Source organism: Aulonocara sp. 'chitande type north' Nkhata Bay, linkage group LG18 (genome assembly GCF_057382095.1).
Source record: "Aulonocara sp. 'chitande type north' Nkhata Bay isolate Kocher_YH1m ecotype deep benthic linkage group LG18, A_spYH_male_GT1.1, whole genome shotgun sequence".
NCBI lineage: Eukaryota > Metazoa > Chordata > Actinopteri > Cichliformes > Cichlidae > Aulonocara > Aulonocara sp. 'chitande type north' Nkhata Bay.
The window spans coordinates 208,637-222,126 of NC_141361.1; the positions used below are offsets into that span (position 1 = coordinate 208,637).

The following is a 13,490-nucleotide window of genomic DNA, read 5'->3' on the forward strand; positions in this document are numbered from 1 at the left end:
GGACGGGTCCTTCAGTATCTGCGCTGCTCTAGTCCGGCATCTCCTGGTGTAGGTGTCCTGAAGCGGGGGGAGAGCAATCCTGCAGCAGCGTTCTGCTGTACGGATCACTCTCTGGAGAGCTTTTTGGTCCTTCACACAGCTGTTCCCGAACCACGATGTCATGTTCTGTGTGAGGATGCTCTCCACAGCGCCTGTATAGAAAATCCTGAGGATCTTTGGAGAGACCCTGAACTTCCTCAGTTGTCGTAGGTGATACAGGCGCTGCCTAGCCTTTTTGGTCTGGACCTGAATGTGGGCAGCCCATGTCAGGTCTGAGGAGATGTGGACACCAAGATACTTGAAGGACTGCACCCTCTCCACTGGAGCTCCATTGATGATGATGGGCTTGTAGTCTCTGTGCTGACCCCTTCTGAAGTCCACCACCAGCTCCTTGGTCTTGCTGACGTTCAGCTGGAGGTGGTTGTCCTGGCACCACGATGCCAGATTCTTCACTTCATCCATGTAGGCCGCCTCATTGTTGTTGGAGATGGCACCCAACACCACTGTGTCGTCAGCAAACTTCACAATGGTGTTGGAGCCGTGGGTGGCCACACAGTCTGAAGTGTAGAGGGAGTAGAGCAGCGGCGCATGTAATCTGTAATCTGTAGTGGAATACATTTTTAAAGTAACCTTCCCAACACTGGACATTACTAACGATCACTGATCATACAAGCACACTTTGATCAGTTCGTATAGATCATAATGTTGCGCTCATACAGCGTTCTGTGTTCTTCATGTGACGCTCAGGGTTCAGCTGTGAGTTTCACTGCTGCTGATAAAAGCTGTAAATAAATATATATACAGGTTCTGAATGAAAACAAAAAACACTTAGAATGGACATTTACATGATCTGCTCCGCTTTGGCTACTGCGATTATGTTTTCATGAATGGTCGGATGGACAACGAATTATGGGACGCCATTTTCTCCTCCCTTTTCATAAAGATGGTCCAGTGTCTCCTCTACTAAAGGAGGTCATAAAGGAAGCATTGAAGCTTCTTCCCCTAGTGTATGGACAACTGAAAACAGCTCTGACTATGGCTGCAAAACTAAGGAAAACTGACCTTTGGAATCCCAGAGTGGAAAAAAAAACGTGAAACACACACAGGAAGTACCAAATACTGCACTTCCTCTAGGGTCAGCAGAGGCCCCAGCTGGTTAAATTTTATAGCAGAAATAAACATGTTTCCATTTTTAATTATTTAAATTAGAAACAAATAAAAAGAAAATTACACATCAGTGCATAAAACTGCAATACGTCACTTCCTGTCGTGGTGGGGCTTTTATTTTGAAGGTCATGGTCAGAGTCAGAGCGGAAGCTTGTGAGACGCCACCGTGCTAACAGCTAACACCGGGGTATAGTTACCTGAGCCAACAGGAGCACACACACCTGCAGCTCCGCGCGGATCGACACTCACACATACACACACACCGTCCCTCATGTTGCTGCGCCCCTGAAGTAGCTTCTTGAAGCTGCCCGTGCACGCGGACATCTCCATGGCGACCGAGGAGCTCTACGAGGTAATGTGAGCTAATGCTAACATGCTAAGCGGCGGAGTTTATGAAGTTAGGAAAGTCGAACAAATTAGGCAGTTATCGACTGATCGAGTCCGAGGCAGACGGTTGGAGAGAAGTCCAGAGAAAAACTACAGCTAGTCGCTAGAGGGGCCGCACGTGAGCACAGTTAGCGCAATGGTAGCTGTCTGTTAGCCTTCCGGTCTCTCCCTGTAACTGTCCTCGCGAGCCTGCTGGGAGCTCACACTTGAAGTGGTCCGTGCCCTCCGGCGGAGGAAGTTTTGATCTGATTAGTGAACAATACCTGTAATACGTCACAATGTGACGTCACCAAAGTAGTGGCGTGATGCTTATTGTGGGCTTGGCCCTCTGTGTCCTCCAGGTGGAGCGGATTGTGGACCGGCGCAGGAACAGGAAAGGTCGGGTCGAGTACCTGGTCAGGTGGCGAGGGTACGGCGCTGAGGGCGACACCTGGGAGCCCGAGAGTCACCTGTCCACGTGCATGGCGTATGTCCACCAGTTCAACCGCCAGCACGCCGAGCGCCACAGAGACGGCGCCTTGCTGCGCTCTACACGCAGCACGCCTAACCTTCACTGGGGCCCCGTCCACAAAGCGCCCTGCAAGCCACATGCCTCTCGCGGTGACGTCGATGCGGACATCCGAAGCGGTTCGGGCGACCGTAACCAGGCGAGATCTACTCCGAGCCCAACTCAGTTGCTCCCTGCCAACCCGCCCCGCCCCCTACAGCAGCCGCTGCCGGCTGACAGCTTTGGGCTGATGTCGGCGTCTCCGGCTGGCCCCGCCCGCCGTAGCGTGGACTTGTCAAAAACAGGCATCAAGATCCTGGTCCCAAAGAGCCCAATGAATGGCCGCCCAGACGCCGAGGAGTCGCCCAGCGAGGCGGCACACAGCCTGGAGGCAGGCGAGGCTCAGCTGGTCCCACCAGAGGTCGCTCTGCTGGAGAAACCGCCGTCAGGGATCCAGCTGGGGCCTGGAGAGGAGCGAGCGCGCATGGGGACCCGACCCCGCAGTCAGAACCCACCGCCTCGAGCCCCCATCACACCAGCTGCCATGCGCTCGCTCAGTGGCAGAGGTGAGTCCCGCCCAGGGGGGGGGGAAGCATGCTACTGATCAATCAGCCATTACCAAATGGTGTAATCAGTCAGCCGGACCACCAGATCGATCCTTAGACTGATTGATCGGTTACGAGGCGGCGTCACGCTCAGGTGAGAGCAGCTGTGTTTCTAACAGCCAGTAGGAGAGCTCCTTACAGCCTCAGCCTGATAGTGATATATGAGAACCATATTCATTTTACAGTAAACTCCGCCTCCTTCCTGGTGATTGGTCGTTGTCCCATGACCTGCTGTTTTGTCTGTGGACAGGAAGTGGGCGTTCTGATGTTCTGCATTCTCTCTAGGAAATTCGCCACTGATTGAGGGCGTCGCCGTTGGTGGGATGTCGGGTCTGCAGAGTGCTGTTGCCGGGGCGACCACGGTGACAGGGAAGCGGCGCCTGGAGGAGCGCTCAGCGTTCGATAAACGGCTTCGCTTCAGCGTGCGTCAGACGGAGAGTGCGTACCGTTACCGTGACATCGTGGTGAAGAAACAAGATGGCTTCACCCACATCTTGCTGTCCACCAAAAGCTCTGACAACAACACGCTCAACCCGGAGGTGAGGCCCCGCCCCTGCGGTCAGACTGCCCCCACATGCCCAGAAATTCACCTCTGTCTCGTCCCTGTCAGGTGATGAAGGAGATCCAGAGCGCCATGGCAACAGCGGCGTCGGACGACAGTAAGCTGGTGCTGCTCGGCGCCGTTGGCAGCGTTTTTTGCTGCGGACTGGACTTCCTGTACTTCATCAGACGCCTGACGGACGACAGGAAGAAGGAGAGCATCAAAATGGCCGAAACCATCAGGTAACACGCGGCAACGCTGAGCGGCGTCTAAGGCTGCAGCCGTTATACAGTAACTCAAACGTACGCCAACGTTTGCTTCGTTTAAACTCTGTAGCGCTCTGTCGTCGGCATGGAAACGTGGCCAAAACCAGACCTGCAGTAGAAACGTATCTGCGAGCAGCTTGAGGGTAAAAGCTATGACATCATTCAGTGGGCTGAATGATGTCATAGCTCGCGCCCGTGTTGTTGTCCAGTCCTCCTGGTTATATCGATTACAGAGCCGAGTGTTTGTGTGCGAGGCAGAAATGATCCGTCTGCAGGTTTCCTCTGACAACAGCCTCGTGTGTAAATACAGATGTTTTTACAGAAACGCAGTAGGCTGCCTTCCTTCATGGTCTCACGTAAAGCTGCAGCTCTTTAGGCCTTAACTGTGGCCCCACCCTCCTCTTCCCTCAGCCTGCCGGATATATTTGGACAACACTCTGTCCCAGTCATGGGTAGGGATGGGTACCGGTATCCGGTGCCATGATGGCACTGGTTCTGACATAAATGGTAGTGACCAGACCGAAAAGCAGCGCACATTTCGGTGCTTTATTTTCCTGAGATGTGACACACTTTAGATTCCAGCCAATCATTTTACGTTTCCGAGGATAGTAGGCGGGGCCAGGTACGTACGTTCTTTTATGCAGAGCTACAGATAAAAAGGCCCAAGGCGAAGCAGTCAAAAGTCTGGCTGTACTTCACAGCAAAAGATGCAAACTCAGCAGCAACAAGTGCTTTAAGCTGATACTGTGATACTGTCAAAGGAGGTAACACCTCGAATCTGATGAAACACCTGGCGACGCATAGCGTTTTGTTAAAAGCCGAGAAATGCGCCGTATTTGATAGCTTGCTGCGAGACCTCGCACCGAGTGCATCTACTGCGGGTGTGGTGCCTGTTATCGGACCCAGAGTTAGCAACATCCCCCACAAACCCGAAGAGGAGAGTCCTGGCCCCTAGCCCTGCCAGTGTAGCAGGAATGATGAGGATGATGATGCAGCAGCAGCCGTTCTTCTCTGCGTGAGTAGCTTAATGTTCGTGTGTAATTTACGTTGAGTAGGCTAACCACGTTATTACATTAATGCATGTAAGGTGAACTAGCAAACACCATCATAGCTACATGCGGCTGTCTTCTTGTTTGATGGCAGATACTCCCTTCACCCTGGCCAAAAAGGCTAAAATGACCAAAGAAAAAGTGGGAAACAGTTAAACATGAGAGGTTTAGGACAAAGTTTGTGTTTTTTCCATTGTTTAAGCTTCCAGCCAAGAGTGATACCATATATGCCCCATAGCTGCAGAAAAGGCTAATATTGTTATCTTTTTACAAAAAAACAGCTGAACGTGAGAGGTTTTTGGACAAAGTTTGTGTTCTCCATTCTTTAAGCACCGGCACCGTTTCAAAAGTACCGGTTTGGCACCGGTATCAGATAAAACCTAAACGATACCCATCCCTAGTCGTGGGATTGTTTCCCACTCACTCCTGCCGCCGGGTTTGGAATAAATATAATAACTTGGGTGGTAGATTCATTCTGATGGATTGTTTGTGTGTTACTGTATCCTCTGTACTGGTGAATAATGGCACTCGAATAGTTCTGTAACTATTTCATCTTCTCTCCTGGTGTAATCGAGTACCTGTCTTATATTCATTTTGTAATTGACCAGAATAGCCAAACGCCTGCATCAGTACAGGCACTGAGTTAGCTGGTAGTCCCAAATAAATCAGAATGCCATCAGTATAGCAGGCTAATCAGTATTCCCCTGAATATTAATACTTTGTCTTAAATGTTGGGCCAATGGTTTGACTGAGAGCCTCCTTTATAACCGCTTTGCTTCACAAAAAATCGATTTTTCAGTATTTCCTGTTATTCAGGTTTTTTTTAAAACTAATATCCTCGACTGTTGTTTTCATTTTATGTTTTTTCTCCAATTGTTTGCAAACTAGGAGCTGGTTTCACAGAAGAGGGGCCTGTAAACTGAAGGCTCTGCCTCAGACTTGTAAATACTTAGATTTATATCTTCTAAAGCAGGGGTGGGGAACTCCAGGCCTCGAGGGCCGCTGTGCTGCACATTTAGATCTCACCCTGGGCCAACTCACCTGAACCACACGATGAGTTCGTTACCAGGCCTCTGGACAACTTTAGGACATGCTGAGGAGGTCATTTAAATCAGCTGTGTTGGATCAAGGACTAAAACCTGCAGGACACCGGCCCTCAGTTCAATTCAACTTTATTTACACAGCACCAAATCACAACAACAGTCGCCTCAAGGTGCTTTATATTGTAAGGCAGACCCTACAATAATACATAACCCTCGAGGAGTTGGACGCCTGTAATCCATCCATCGATGTTTGCTTAATTGAAGGATTGTTATAACTCTGTTATAACAGGATGAAGATGCGTTTGTCATGTTCCCTGTAGTTAAGCTGCTTTTCTTTCCTCATTTTACTTCATCGGGTTTGACAGACCATTAACATTAAAAGGAAGGACTGGTATCGTGCCAGTAGTAGACCCAGTATACACATGTAAACATTACAGCTGTATAAAACATGAACTCTTTAAATGATCAAGAAAAAGACATGTGCTGACCTCCAGCTGTGGGGCCTTCAGGGGCTCTCTCACCCTCCAATAGGAAGGGCCCTCTAATGGCGTCCAGCCAGTGGCCATTGTTCTAGCAGTGTTGGTGCTCAACTCTGTTTTACTGCCTTACTGCTCGGTCAGCTGCTAAATTCTGTTTGTGTCCAGCCGACATTCCTGCTGTTAGCGTTTAAAACTCAGGCTTTCCCCGAAAGGCTTGTTTTTCTGTCTGTGCGCCCTGGCAACCGCCGGCTACGCTCCAATCAAGTCTCCGAGCGTTTGAGCGTCGCTGGTTGAGTCATGGAGCACCATTCCCTCAAACCTCACCAAAACCTCATCTTTGCAAGCAGGGTTTGAAATCCTCTCTTTCCGCCCTGCCTTTGCTCCAACATGTTCCCTTTGTCGCGTTGAAACCTCGGGTGCATAATCACGTGCAGGTGTTTCAAGCCCACGTTCCTGCCAGGCTGCCGTGGTCGTGGCGATGGGCTCTTCCCACCTGTAGCTCAGTTGAGTCCAGCTCCAGTCTTTGTGGTAGTAAGCGATCCACTGACTCCAGCGTCGACGGAGGTTCCTCCTCTCGTCCTTCTTTAACCACAGCAAGCCTCTGCCTCGGGCTGTGCCACATGACCACAGTCTCCTGACATAAGACATCCCGATAACCATCTCTGTCCCTAAATGTGCTTTTCCTGTGAACCCCGGGTAGCTCGACATGTGCGGTGTTTCCAGCTGGGTGTCGAGTGTTCTGACTGCGTGAAACGATACATTTTTGAGTCTTTATTCCACGGCGTGCTGCGGGGAGGAGCCTGCTCTGACGTTTGAGTCTGAGGTTTACTTGGAGCGCCTGACGGCTCGTTTTTGCTTCTCGTCCGTAAACTCTGCATCCTCCTGAGAAGAGCTTTGTGGTGTTTGAGTCTGAGGTGGGCACCGGCTTGTGCCATAATGTGCATAGTCCAATTTTCTGGTCCGTGTCAGGCGTTTCATAACCAAACGGTTTCCCTGCTGCAGAGGCGGCCCCCCGTTTAGGACTGAGGTCCTGGGTTTGTGTGGACTGGTCCTTCTGTTTGGAGCTGCCTGGTTCTGCCTCGTCTTCCCTGGTCATGCTGGATTCTCAGCTCCCATGAAAACATTTCGCTGTAAACGGTAGATTTTATGACACCATGAAACAAACGGTAGTGTATAATATGACAGACGTTTTCATTCGGTCATGTGGCACCGCCCTATTTCTCCACGCTTGTCGTTATCCTCTGCGGCCGAGATCTGGTCTCGTAGCTCGTGTTTTATATACAGGTGCTGGTCATTAGAATATCATCAAAAAGTTGATTTATTTCACCAATTCCATCCAAATTTTCATTTATAGCACATTAAAAACAATACATGGCTGACAAAGCGCTGAACAACAGAAATATGGAAGGTACGATAAGAATAATAAACACGACAAATACCAATAATAATAACAAGCTGGGCTCTCGTCACACCTGCGCGGCGCCACAGACTGATCGAGCCACGCCGCGTTGCTGCGTCATTCAGGCAAAAGGAGCCCAGCTATGTATCGAGAGCTGCTCATGCTCAGACTGTTCAGTTGGCCACGATTCCTGAAAACACTTTGTTTGTATTGGTCTTCAGTAATATTCACGATAAGATGCTGAATCTGGGGTTTTCATTGGCTGAGAGAAGGAAACACCTGAAATATGTCAGTCTGTGTGGACTGGACGTAAACATCTTTCACTTTTTCAATGGAGTTGGTGAAATCAACTTTTTGATGATATTCTAATGTTATGACCAGCACCTGTATTTCCTGCTGCTCGTTCCTCTTGAAGCCCTTTTACCTGGAACGCCGGGGATGCGCTCTGCTGTGCCGCCATCCCACGGCAGTGCTGACGTCAGCTGTTAACAGTAATTAACATCTACACTGTCAGAGCAAAGAGAGTCATTGATAAACTGGAACCTTTTATTGTGAAAAGCCCATGTTTTTGTGCTTGTTTGTTCTGATTCCTCGATGGAATAATCGCTGCATCGGTGAGCTGGGCGCTTTGACCTCTGACCCTTGTGCCCTCTTTCTCAGGACCTTCATCAACACCTTCATCCAGTTCAGGAAACCCATCGTGGCGGCAGTGAACGGGCCGGCCGTTGGCCTCGGCGCCGCCATTCTGCCACTGTGTGATGTGGTGTGGGCCAATGAGAAGGCGTGGTTCCAAACACCGTACACAGCGTACGGCCAGACGCCCGACGCCTGCTCCTCCTTCTCCTTCCCTCGCATCATGGGGCTCGCTGCGGTCAGTCAGCTGCTTCCTGCACTGTTAAATGTCCTGCATGGTTTGCCTCGCAACTCCTCCTCACTTCCTGTGCTGTGTTTCAGGCAAACGAGCTGCTGCTCAGCGGTAGGAAGCTGACAGCTCAGGAGGCGTGTCTTAAAGGGCTGGTATCTCAGGTGCTGTGGCCGGGGACCTTCACACAGGAAGTGATGCTGCGGATTAAAGAGCTGGTCGCCGTTGACTCACTGGTCAGTTCCTATCTCTCTTTCTCACACACACACACATACACACACGTTTCCAAGGTTACTGTATTGATTCCTGATCAGATCTGGTCCTGATTATTTAAAGCCTCCAAACAGGTTATGTGGTGGGGCTAAGGTCAAAGGTCAGCACTGAAGCGTCTGCGGTGAAATGTCACAGTGATGCGTTTCACCCCGACGTCAGACGCTGACCCTCATCAGGTGGCCTAAAACTCAAGGTGGGCGGGGTCAGCTGTGGGCTTTTTAAAAAGGGGGCCAGGCTGGTGTGGTGGTGCACACCCACCCACAGGTGCTGTCCTCTGTGACTGATGTCACCTACACTCAGATCACAGATCAGTACACAAACTCATTGATCTACTTGCTCCAGTCACAGACTCTGTCCTTCGTGGTGTCACTTCCTGTCCTGCAGGTCCTGCGGGAGTCCAAGGCCCTAATGAGGAACACGAGTCGCAGTGCTCTGGAGCAAGCTAACGAGCGCGAGTGTGAAGCCCTGAAGAGGGTCTGGGGCTCCTCACAGGGAACTGACGCCATCTTGCAGTACCTGCAGAGGAGGACCGAGCTCTGCTAGGACCACAACTGGAACTGTGACCAGGACTTGGAGCGCTGACTGAAGCGTGGCGGATTCTGCGGAAGACGCCAACATGTCCGACTGAGGACGGTGCCTCCTCTGCTCTCTGTAAACTAGCCGCAGAAGGTTAGCTGGCTTGGATCCAACTCCGCTGACGGTCATCCTGTCATGGATCTCTATGCTCCTCCCACTGTACTGCGTGTTAAATGCTCTGTTTACCTCCTGTTTCTAAGCTCCGCCTCCTCATGACATCATGCCATCGGACTGGACAGAAAGATAATAAACATGGCAATCAGACTGTGAGGGCTATAGTTTGTGCATAATTACCCCCAACTTACCCCCGTGCCAGCTGTCAGCTCATGACGAAGGATTGGTTTTGTTTATTATGGTGCTAACCGATGTTAGCAGGCACTAAAAGAAGGTAAAGGTTGCAAATGGAAGCTAACAGGAGCACATGGATGCTAAAAAGTCCTAACAGGAGCTAACGTAGTCTAATAAAAGCTAATAGATGCTAACAGAAGCTAGCAGCATCTACAGAGCATGATAATGATCAGACATAGTTTATTTTCCAGTTAGCAGGAATCTGGCAAGGACAAAGTGATGCTTGTATTTGGCCTCAGTTGGCTCCTTGTGGAAGCCAGCCTGTGACGGGTGGGGTTACCCAGTGATGGGGAGAGCACGGAGACAAACTGGGCGTTTTAGGAAATTTTAAACGTTTCAGTTCAAACTTAAATTTAGCCTGACAGACCAAACTGAGGGCTCTCCACCCGCAGAAGCCTTACTGTCTTCCTCAGGGCTCAGCTTGGCTAACAGGTTCGCTGCTTCTAGCCTGTATGCTAATTAAAGCTAAGCTAACAGATTTCCTGCGGCCAGCTTTCATGCTAAGCTAAGCTAGGCTAACAGACTGATGGGACCTATATGTGGGACTGTCTCCTTACCTGAGGTTGTGTTTACCTGGGGTCATGCGGGGTCAGGGTTAACCCTAAATAAAGTGTTTCTGTCCCTGACTTTGACCCTGGGGTCAAGATGTTGTGTTGCAGCGCGCTCTTCTAGACTGTTTAGCCTGCAGGGGGCGCATACAGGTGCTACAGCGATGAATTGTGGGTAAATGGTGACCTCTGGCCGGTGGGCTGACTGTCTCAGGGTCTCCGTGTTTCTTTGCCAGAATAAACTCAGAATGTGTCACATGACGCTGTCTGGCTCTGTTTGTTACCTGAAATCAGCACAGACTGTAAACAGAGAGGGCCATGACCCTCAGCAGGGGTGCCTCTTCCATGAGAAAAGGACTTTTGACCTCAGTCAACTCACGGTGTGGTCCAAAAAGTCCATCCTTTTTTCTGTACTTATGGCATGTCTGAGCCTCCTTTCCTTGATCTAGGCAAAAATATCATTGAGGTCAAGGAAAGAAGGCTAGGAGAGTTGATAAGGAGTTAGGAAAGGATTGCTAAGAATCTGAACAACCTCCCAGCGTGGTGTTGGTCTGTTTCCTGAAGGCGCTTTAAAGAGAGCAGCCTCTGAGGAATACCAGTTACAAACAGCGTTAACGGTAAAAAGCTCAGAGACTTTCAGGAGAATAGTTATGTCACATTGTGTTTGTTCATAAACCTGCTGCTAATCAAACTGAGGCAGACTGACTGTGTCATTTAAAGGCTGCATGAGAATCCTCTGCAGGATGAACAGGTGAGTTTGCTGCACTGTGATGGGTTTACACACACACTCTTTGGCATCGAGCTAACACTACAGAAGAGGAGCAAGCTGTCAGCTCATTTCTATTAGCTGACACTTATCAGCTCAACAAACATGCAGTTTGTCTCACAGTGTGTTGCAGCTAAAGGTCCAGCTGCTGTATTTGACAGGGAGAGAAAAGACAAAGCTACGTTCACTCAGAGGTGGAGACAGATTAGAAAGAAGGACAGGAGAGGAAGAAGGACGCTCATTTAAAGCTCACATGGAAGTCCTCGTGGTTTTAAATCTGTCACATTGGCTGTATCCCAATTCAGGGTCTGCAGCCTTAACAGTCCACAAGGGCCGCGTACTCAAAGACCGCTAAGGCCGGAAGTGCGAGGCTTGTGAAATGGGATGGTCTAGCCTCCGTCGCTGCCCAGGTTGCCTAGCAACCATGATACTAACAGCTGGAAACGTTTCATACAGCTGTGTTTAACAGAAATGAAGGAGAACATCTTTTGTTCATTTGTTTGTGCCAGGAGTACCAAAAACAATTAAATAGCCCATTAAATAATTAAATGTTTAAGTAATGAATTAAAAAGGAAAGAAATAATGTAATATTTTAAATGAAATGAATGGGCATTTAATTCATAATATATGTATTTAATGAAATATTTAATTTATTTTGGCACTCCTGGTCCTCCATACTGACGAAGCGATTCATTGACCACCAAATGTATACCGTCTGGGAAGAAGACAAAGAGTGTGCTATCAGTGTGGAGGATGGAAATCAGCCAGGACAACTACAACTTAGGCAACACAATATACATGATATACATATATGTACACACGGTTCAGGGGAGGCTGACACACCTGAGCTCTGTCACCTGGTCATGGCTCCCTGATAAAAGCTGTGCTAGGACCTGAGCTAGCCGGTGTGTGTGCTACAAGCAGTGAAACAGTGCAAATAAAAACACGTGCGACTGCAAACACTGTTGGTGTCGCTCCATCAGCTCCAACACGTATCAAGCACAGAATAAACAGACTGAAGTTTGTATTCCATCTGTCATCATTGTGTTAATGTAGCACAGGGTTCAGCTAGCTGCACAGAAACCTCCAAAGAACTACTTTGTTACTCTGAGTACATTTCAGAGCCAGTACTTTTATACTTTTGAGTAAAGAAGTTGAATCTGTACTTTTATTGGAGTAATTTTTAACAGCAGTATTTGTACTTCTACTAAAGTACACAATGTCTGTACTTTTACCAGCTCTGCATGGCTAATTACTAAAGATCAGCTGCCTGAAGGATGAACGAGACGTAGGACGTGCGATTCGTAGGACTGGGGTCTGAAAGGATCAAAGTTCCTTCAGGTACTGTCTGAATATCAGGCACACAGCAGGATGGAGACTCACTGGCATCGCAGTCGACACTGCGCCGGTGTCATGGTACTTGGGTGATACTTGGGTTGCTGCCTTCTTATATATGTTCCCTGCTTGTAATGAAACATGCTGGTTGGTATTCTCTTCGTCCGCATGGTTACTTGTTGCTTTCTGTTCCATTTGCCCGAACTGAACTTGGTAAAAGAGCTTTTGTCCATTTAGCACCCTCGGCCTGGAACAAACTGCAGAAGGAAAATGACTGAATTCATTTCATTAAGTGATTTTAAATCTAAACTACGAATCCTTGAGGCCAAGTCCATAACATGCAACTGTTTCAATTAGATTGATTGTCATTTTAACTGACTTTTTATTTTATTTGAATTTTATTTTTATTTTATTTGTATTCTTTCACTTATTGTTGCATGTGTGTTGTTGCTGCCTGTGTTTGAATAATTTCTGTAACTGTGAGACATCTGCTGCTGCCTATCTTGGCCAGGTCTCCCTTGAAAAAGAGGTTTTTAATCTCAATGGGATCTTCCTGGTTAAATAAAGGTTAATAAATAAATAAATAAATAATGGTCTGCGGTGGGTGGCTGGAATTTCCATAAGGCTCCTGAACTGACCTGGGATCTGCCCCTGGGCAGGGCCAACTCCAGCTCCTGCACACCTGGGGCCTATTGCAGGCAATCAAGCCAGAGGGATTTAAACCACATGTTGATGTTCATTCACTGCCAGTTCGTCATCAACACATGTTGGTAACAGGCCTTATACTTCAAGTTCTTGCTGTGATCTATCTTGTTAACACGACTCTCTTGTGCTGCAGTTGCTGTATTCATCTTGGCTCACGCTCCACCTCCGGACTCAGGATACCAAGCAATCATTCTGAAAATCTCTCTGTGCCTCACCTGCCTGCCCTCACACTCCATCTGAAGCCCCGGATCTCAGGCCAGCCTTTCCACGCCACTCAGCCTCCCCTGGATTCTCATCACCCCCCTCTCAACACTCCATGTCCCCTACTGCAAGTGAGAATTGCTACTCTTACAACTGGCCACTTCAGAGCTGCCTCCACCACCTCCCTAACTCCTCTATCTTCTCTCTTCAGTGTGACTGTTCCCTGCTCAGCTCCACTCCGCATCTCAGGCCTCATTCCCTCGCCCTAGCCACGTTCCCCAGGCCATGCCTCGTCAAACTCCACGTCTTATTGTTTTTTTTGTCTTTGCTACGTTTTCTTTTTTGCACTTAAACCTAATAAATTGTTACATGATCTGCTGTCTCTGCTCTGGGTTTCTGCACCTGAGTCCTGTT

The 13,490-nt window shown here is 48.9% G+C and overlaps 1 protein-coding gene across 3 annotated transcripts; it reads left to right on the forward strand.

Moving 5' to 3' along the window:
- The first annotated feature begins 1,323 nt into the window (after positions 1 to 1,323).
- Positions 1,324 to 13,451, forward strand: cdyl (chromodomain protein, Y-like). 3 transcript variants are annotated; one of them, XR_015126026.1, is made up of 8 exons: positions 1,324 to 1,558; positions 1,935 to 2,646; positions 2,971 to 3,224; positions 3,296 to 3,468; positions 8,123 to 8,333; positions 8,417 to 8,560; positions 8,982 to 13,207; positions 13,288 to 13,451. XR_015126026.1 is itself a non-coding variant. In XM_086271757.1 (7 exons), the coding sequence occupies exons 1-7, from the start codon at positions 1,535 to 1,537 to the stop codon at positions 9,138 to 9,140; spliced, it is 1,677 nt and encodes a 558-aa protein (XP_086127883.1). In that variant the 5' UTR covers positions 1,324 to 1,534; the 3' UTR covers positions 9,141 to 13,451. The 3 variants fall into 3 exon arrangements, 1 of the variants encoding a protein (XP_086127883.1); XR_015126027.1 differs by lacking the exon at positions 1,324 to 1,558 and adding an exon at positions 1,571 to 1,807; XM_086271757.1 differs by having other exon boundaries at positions 8,982 to 13,451.
- The last annotated feature ends 39 nt before the right edge of the window (positions 13,452 to 13,490 follow it).